The following is a 7,895-nucleotide window of genomic DNA, read 5'->3' as shown; positions in this document are numbered from 1 at the left end:
ACTTAAGAGTGCAGGATTGCTCTGTTAGTCCATTTCCCCATCTCCAGAAAGAAGCACAAGGCTACCAACAAACACCATAAACTGAATGGTGTAAAAGGCAACTTAATCCATAGGTAGGAAAAAGGGAGCATAGGTGTTGAAAGGAAAACCCACATCCAGTTTTCATCAAAAGGAAGCAGGCAACTTGCCATCTTGGGACATGTGCTTTCCCTCCACAGCTTGTTTGAAGGCCTTAATGCAGAACACTTTTTTATATATAAAAAGATCACACCTGCCTGAGGAAAAGGTGTAATTTTTTTTCATCCAACCAACATGCCCAGGTTTTGAACAGCTGTGGCATATATCAAAGAAAAGCAAGCAATTACAATATAAGAATCCTGCATATTGACTAAAGGTTGTAAAGAAGTTGTGATGTGCATAAACATGTATCCAGGTGAAGTCCCAATTTATTTATTTTTTAAAAATGCAATTTGCCTGTAACTGGTGCCACATTTGTCTGTGCCAACAGACACACATGGATTCTGTACCTGTGTAGGGCAATGACTGAGAACTTTCTAAAAAGAAACGCTAACTCTTCCCCCATCTCTTGTAATTTTTCATTTCTTTTGTGCTTGTGCAACTGACACCCCTCTCCATTTCTTCATTATTGCTGCAAGAGTATTCCATTTTAAGGAAAGCAGTGGAGGTGATAGAGCAGGTCAAGTGATTGCACAGATGACCAGAGAATTTATTGTCTTGCCATGACAGCATCCTTCGCAGCTTAAGAGGTCAGGACCAGGGAAACTGATTCATTCATTTCAGAGAGACATGTAACCAGTGGGTAGCTGAGAGATGATTTGTACAATAGTTATCTGGGGGGGGGGAGGCACTCTCACCTTCAAGCAGGGGGGGTGTAGGAGCACTCACTTCTAGGCTCCCTCCCCAAGAAATTCCTGGTGTCTGCTCTGTGCAGACATAGAACCAATTTCTGCGCCTGCAGAGACTACAGAAGACAACCAGTTCACACCTGGGAAGCTGCCAACTTCTCTTCAACCAATTGGAGGATTTATGTTCTCCCCATGACCATGTGGCGGCAATCCTGTGTGAACCAGATTTGCACAATTTTTCAAGTCTGCAGTGATTATCTTGGCAGAATTTGTGGCACAGATACCGAAAATCACGATGCAATCCCATATAAGTGCACACACAGAGCTGGGTCACATAAGGCCATCTTGACCCAACTGTGTACATGGCGAGAGCCAAAAGAAAATCGCATATGAAGAATTCAGCTTCAACATCACCGGATGTGTGAATTGATACAAGTACTGCAAGGAGCTTAAAAACAGATTCTGGGCATTTGTATTCTCCAGCCCTATTGGTTTATGGAGGCTTTCCTGTTAGAGGATTAATAACAAAGTTGTTGGGCTTGCTTTTTGGGGGTGGGGTCAAAGTTGTTGAGCTTTTTTCAGGAACATCTCCCCCCAGGCATTTTGCTGATTCAGCAAAAATCCGCCCAGGCGCAATTGCTGAGCAATTCCAGGATGTGTCTAGGAAAAGCCAGAATATGGCAGCCCTACCCACCCCTGAAATTGGCTCATGGTGGTTGGGAGAACCCCCAGAACAGCTTAAATGCTTGCAAATGAAATGTTCATCATTGCACAACAGTGAATTCCACCCTTAGAATCCACATTTTGGGGGTGAGCACTAAAATTTTCAAATACCCCATACACCTGTACATGAAAATCAGTGCCCGCCCTGAGCCATCGCTATAATACCGTAGACTTCCTCTCATGCTGTCATTCTTTGGAATTTACTGTCACAGGATATGATGCTGAACGATACAAGAACTGCCTTCAGAAAAGGACTATAGGCTGAAGCCTATAGTCATATGTCATTAAACCTATGTCATAACCAGAGCAGACTCACTGAAATTAGTGGACATTACATGACTAACAAAAAAAATCAATTGATTCCAATGGTTATACTCTGCATGCAACCCTATATATTCACAGAATATTGACAAAGTCGTCTGCTTAAAAGTGGCCTTAAATGGGTGAATGTTTAAGATGACAATGTGAAATGATAGCAATATCATAAAGAAAAACAAGGCAACCATTGCAGATTTTATTAAGAAAACTTGTTTTAAGACACTATGACAGGCACAAGATTCAAAAATTAGGCCCAAGTAGACATTCACCACTGGCATCTTTGGAGAACTGGCTGCCCCAACCCCTGGCTCCAGGCTTATAATTTTGTTACACACAAAAGAAATTGCTTCTAGATGTTGCCTCTCTGGACACATTCAGGTCCTTTCTTACTACGGAGACTATATATGCAAAGTGGGATCATGTTACATTGCCCAAAAGCTAGATCTGGACCAGCATCTGTGATCCGAGAGATCCAGTGAGAAGATGCAAGCAAATCCTGCATTTTTGTTTCAGGTCAACCCCAGCCAAGTTCCAGTTATCTAGGCATGATGTAGCAGCTAGGTAAAAAGTCTGCTGTGCAGTGTGGCCTGTACTTTACAACCGCTAGGGAAGGATCACTCCAGGTACCTGAAGATGCAAAGGAGCCGCCCCTGGAAACACAGACCTGAAGATAAGTGAATTTGCAGACTCCTCGTAGACCTTCCAGCATGGCAACCGCTCTGCTGAGGAGCCGGCTGCACAGTTGTTTGAGAAAAAAATGCTTGGGGAAAGTCATGGGGACTTCACACTAAAAAAGAAATATGGGCTGAGATGTGAGTGGGGAGAGCAAAATGTGACAATGTAGAACCGCTATTAAATGCTTATATAAAAAGTGACAGGGGTGGAGCAGTCTGCTGAATCCCAGCAGGGAAGCAAGTACTTTGAAAGATTTACGCCCCTGTGTCTTGATCTTTGGGGCCCTGCTAGCTGCTCAGTATCTGTAATGATCTGGTTTGAAGGGGCCGTCTTTGGGTATTCCGAGGTACTTCGCCTGCTTATCGGTCAGCTTTGTTAGCTTCACGCCAAGTTTATCCAGGTGAGCAGCAGCCACAGCTTCATCCAGCTGAAAGAAAGAAAGGGGAGGGAATAGTTTAAAGGATATAAAAGACTAAACTGTACTACTATGGAGCTGAGGAGACTGCCTTATTTTGCATCAGACTATAGGTCCATTTAGGGACGTGGGTGGCGCTGTGGGTTAAACCACAGAGCCTAGGACTTGTCGATCAGAAGGTTGGTGGTTTGAATCCCCGCGACCGGGTGAGCTCCCGTTGCTCGGTCCCTGCTCCTGCCAACCTAGCAGTTTGAAAGCACGTCACGTGCAAGTACCACTCCGGTGGGAAGGTAAACGGCGTTTCCGTGCGCTGCTCTGGTTTGCCAGAAGCGGCTTGGTCATGCTGGCCACATGACCCGGAAGCTGTCTGCGGATAAACGCCAGCTCCCTTGGCCAGTAAAGCGAGATGAGTGCCGCAATCCCAGAGTCGGTCACGACTGGACCTAATGGTCAGGGGTCCCTTTACCTTTACCTTATAGGTCCATTTAGCTCCATATTGCTTACATTGACTGGCAGCAGCATACAAACACCCACACACCCAATGAGGCATATGACCCCATCCCCTGGCAAGGACAGGCAATGAGCCAAGGCTGTGCACACTGTGCAATTGCCAAAATTTTCTTCAGCATCCCAAGATTGTTGTAATGCTGGCACATAGTGACTCCAGGTTCATCGGGGAAGCGTCCTCAACAGCAAGATTTATTTGGGACTCATATTTCCTAGGGAACTAGTCTAAACGGAAAAGCTCTTCCAGCAAGTATGTGCGTCAGCTGGTTGTGCACAGGTTTATGTTATTTACCAAAGGGAAAATCTTTTCTAATCACTTCTGGCTGAATTTCAAAGACGACTAAGCCTAAGCCAAGCACCAAACAACTACCATCTTGTCAAAATCACAGGCTTGTTTTAGAAAATTGAGGCCAGGTGACTCTTTTTGTTTTTAGTAATTTATTACATCTCTCAAACCCGCATCCTCTTTCAGAACAAAGAAATTCACTGATAATTAATAATTCACTCATAATTAAGGATAAACCCAGGGAAATAAAATGGCAAAAAGGACAAAGACAGGATGGACACTAGGACAATTAGGAACAGATTGTGACTGCCTTTGCTTAGATGTTCAAGCAGTTGTATATTCCCCTTTATCCATCAGGCCTATACAAAAGAACAAGCTACAACTGGGCTCCAGAAGGAACAACAAAGAATGAGGACAAACTCCCATTTCTCCTTTGATTACATATGAAACACTTCTGTGCACCAACTCCTTTGAAAAGCAAGGGTTTGGGGACAAATTGATGTTTTCCAAGAATGCAAGGCAACACCAAAGCAGAAAATAAAACTCACAAGACCCTTGAGCAATGGTTCTTGACCCGTGACACGCAAGATTAATCTGTATAAAGAAGTATACTTTGCAGAAGTTGAAAACATATTCAAATACGATCTAGCGCAAAGGTTAGCTTGTTGATACTGTACAAAGTATGAGGCTTTTCTAGACTAGGGGTAGCCAATATGGCGCTCCCATCATTCCATGCTATTATGGTCAATGGTCCAGAATGATGGGAGCCAAGGTCCAACAACAGCTGGAGGAAGCATTGATGGCAATAATTACATTGCACAATTAAGAGCAGTTGTTGCAAGGACCTGAGGGCTGGGGAATCCCTAGTTCAAACCATATCACAGCCATAAACTCACTGACATTCAAATCAAGGGGCATAGGAAGCTGCCTTCAGTCAGCGCAGACCTTTCATCAGTCTACTCTGACTGGCAGCAGCTTTCCAGAGTCTCAAGTCAGCTTATCTCCTCCTCTCCCCCAACAAAAACTACTTTTATACCACTTTCATCCAAAGAAACACAGGACCTAAGTCTGAACACTCACCTTCTTTGGGAGAATATGGACTCCTACTGCGTACTTGTCAGGATGTGTCCAGAGCTCTATCTGTGCCAGAACCTGGTTGGTGAAGGAGTTGCTCATAACAAAGCTGGGGTGGCCCATGGCACACCCCAAGTTCACCAGCCGGCCTTCTGCTAGAAGTATGATGTGGCGGCCATTTTTTAGCGTGTAGCGGTCCACCTGAATAGAAAAAAAAGACGCAGTGAGAGCTAAGGAGTGAGTCAGGGAAAGACACAGAGACATTATTACAAAGCTCTGCTAGGCTGTCAGGTATGGGGAATGATGAAGAAGAAGAGTTTGGATTTGATATCCCGCTTTTTTTATAATTTTTTATTGATTTTCCAATTTTATCGACACAGCAACACTAAACAATACATACAACAACAGACACACACAAAAAGAAAACATAGATCCAACTTTCTTAACCTCCTTTTCATAAGCCTCTTTTCTCAGACTTCTCCATACCTTCCCCTTTTTGCATCCTAGTTTCACAATTTTTCAGCAACTCTTTTAACCAATTAAAATTTAAACTTATTCTCCTTTTCAATATCACATTAAATGAAAAAGAATAAATATAGCTGTAATTTTACATCTTCCTTTCCCTTCACACTTTAACACTCCTCAATTTTATAGCGATTTTTAAGATATACTTTAAACTTCTTCCAATCTTCCTCCACAGTTTCTTTCTCCTGGTCGCGGATTCTGCCGGTCATTTCTGCCAGTCCCATAAAGTCAATCACTTTCGCCTGCCATTCTTCCAGCGTGGGTAGCTCTTGTGTCTTCCAATACTTTGCTAGTAGAATCCTTGCTGCCGTTGTGGCGTACATAAAAAAGATCTTGTCCCTCCTTGGCACCAGTTGGCCCACCATACCCAAAAGAAATGCCTCTGGTTTCTTATGAAAAGTACATTTAAGTATTTCTTAATTTCATTATAAATCATTTCCCAGAAAGCTTTAATCTTCGGGCAGGTCCACCAAAGGTGAAAGAAGGTACCTTCAGTCTCATTACATTTCCAGCATTTATTATTGGGCAAATGATAAATCTTAGCAAGCTTGACTGGGGTCATGTACCACCTATAAATCATTTTCATAATATTTTCTCTTAAGGCATTACAAGCCGTAAATTTTATACCTGTGGTCCACAACTGTTCCCAGTCAGCGAACATAATTTTATGTCCTAGGTCCTGTGCCCATCTAACCATTGCTGATTTAACAGTTTCATCAATTGTATTCCACTTCAACAGCAAGTTATACATCTTTGATAGGTTCTTAGCATTGGATTCTAACAATTCAGTTTCTAATTTCGATTTATCCACCTGGAACCCAATTTTCCTGTCTTGTTTAAAGGCCTCCATTATTTGATAGTAATGGAGCCAATCTCGTACCTTGGACTTTATCTTCTCAAAACTCTAATTTAAATTCGCCACTCTCTATTTCTAAAATCTCAGAATATTTTGGCCAGTTGGTTCTCGTGTTTAGCTTCTTCACCTCTTTAGCCTCCATTGGTGATAACCACCTGGGAGTTTTATTTTCCAGCAAATCCTTATACCGAGTCCAAACATTATATAATGCTTTCCTGACAATATGGTTTTTAAAACCCTTGTGCACTTTAACCTTGCCATACCAGATATATGCATGCCAACCAAACATGTTATTAAAACCTTCCAAATCCAGAATGTCTGCGTTTTCAAGTAGTAGCCAGTCTTTCAACCAGCAGAAAGCTGCCGATTCATAGTACAGTCTTAAGTCTGGCAGGGCAAATCCCCCTCTTTCTTTTGAATCAGTGAGTATCTTAAAGTTTATTCTGGGCTTTTTGCCCTGCCAGACAAATTTAGATATATCTTTCTGCCACTTCTTGAAACAATTCAGTTTATCCACAATTTGTAATGTCTGAAACAAAAATAACATTCTAGGCAATACATTCATTTTAATCACTGCAATTCGTCCTAGCAAGGTAAGCTTCAAGTTCGACCATATTTCTAGATCCTTCTTAATCTCAGTCCAACATTTATCATAATTGTCTTTAAATAAATTCACATTTTTAGGTGTCATATTAATTCCCAGGTATTTCACTTTTTTTGCCATAATTAAACCAGTTTCCTCTTGAAACCTCTCTCTTTCCACGCTTGTTAAGTTTTTTTCCAAGACCTTGGTTTTTTGTTTGTTTAATTTAAATCCTGCTACCTGACCAAAAACTCGGATTAGTTCTAAAACTCTTTTTGTACTAGTGTCTGGCTCCTGTAGGGTCAAAACTAAGTCATCTGCAAAAGCCTTCAGTTTGTACTCTCTGGCTCCGACCTGAACTCCTTTAACCAGCTGGTCACCCCTTACCATGTTTAACAGAACCTCCAGGACTAATATAAAAAGTAACGGGGAAATTGGGCACCCCTGCCGTGTCCCTTTTTCTATAAGAAGTTCATTCGTAACCACATTGTTTACAATTAATTTTGCCTTTTGTTCCGAATATATTGCACCTATACCATTTTCAAATCTTTGGCCTACCCCCATCCCATGGAGATTCTTCTTCATAAACTTCCAAGAAATGTTGTCAAAGGCTTTCTCCGCGTCCACAAAAATCAAAACTGCCTTTGTATTACTATTAACTGTCAGCATTTCTATTATGTCAATTATGTTCCTTACATTATCCGATAGGTGTCTACCCGGGAGAAAGCCTGCCTGGTCCTTATGAATCTCCTCCACCAACACTTTCTTCAATCTTTTTGCCAAAATGTCTGCAAATATTTTGTAATCCACATTCAATAAAGATATTGGGCGGTAGTTCTTGATCTGTTTTTTATCAACCTCAGTCTTTGGTATAAGTGTAATAAAAGCTTCTTTCCACGATTCAGGTGCCTTCCTCCCCTCTAATATTTCATTACAAACCTCCTTAAGCGGCTGTATTAACCATTCCTTTAACGCCTTATAGTATCTGGAGGTTAGTCCATCTGGTCCTGGAGATTTCCCTAGTTTCATATTCTGAATGGCACCCTCTATTTCTTGCTCAGTTATTT

The 7,895-nt window shown here is 41.9% G+C and overlaps 1 protein-coding gene across 1 annotated transcript in view; it reads right to left on the bottom strand.

Moving 5' to 3' along the window:
- Positions 1 to 2,073: 2,073 nt before the first annotated feature.
- AHCY (adenosylhomocysteinase) overlaps positions 2,074 to 7,895 on the bottom strand; it is a 31,979-nt gene continuing 26,157 nt past the window's right edge. The window contains exons 9-10 of the mRNA XM_083746257.1: positions 4,871 to 5,065; positions 2,074 to 3,009 (exon numbers count right to left, since the gene is read on the bottom strand). Coding sequence (XP_083602383.1) covers positions 2,878 to 3,009; positions 4,871 to 5,065 — 327 coding nt within the window. The 3' untranslated portion in view covers positions 2,074 to 2,877. The remainder of the gene's footprint in view (positions 3,010 to 4,870; positions 5,066 to 7,895) is intronic.

Source organism: Podarcis gaigeae (genome assembly GCF_964106915.1).
Source record: "Podarcis gaigeae genome assembly, chromosome: 6".
Lineage (NCBI taxonomy): Eukaryota > Metazoa > Chordata > Lepidosauria > Squamata > Lacertidae > Podarcis > Podarcis gaigeae.
This window is presented reverse-complemented; position numbering and strand designations above follow the sequence as displayed.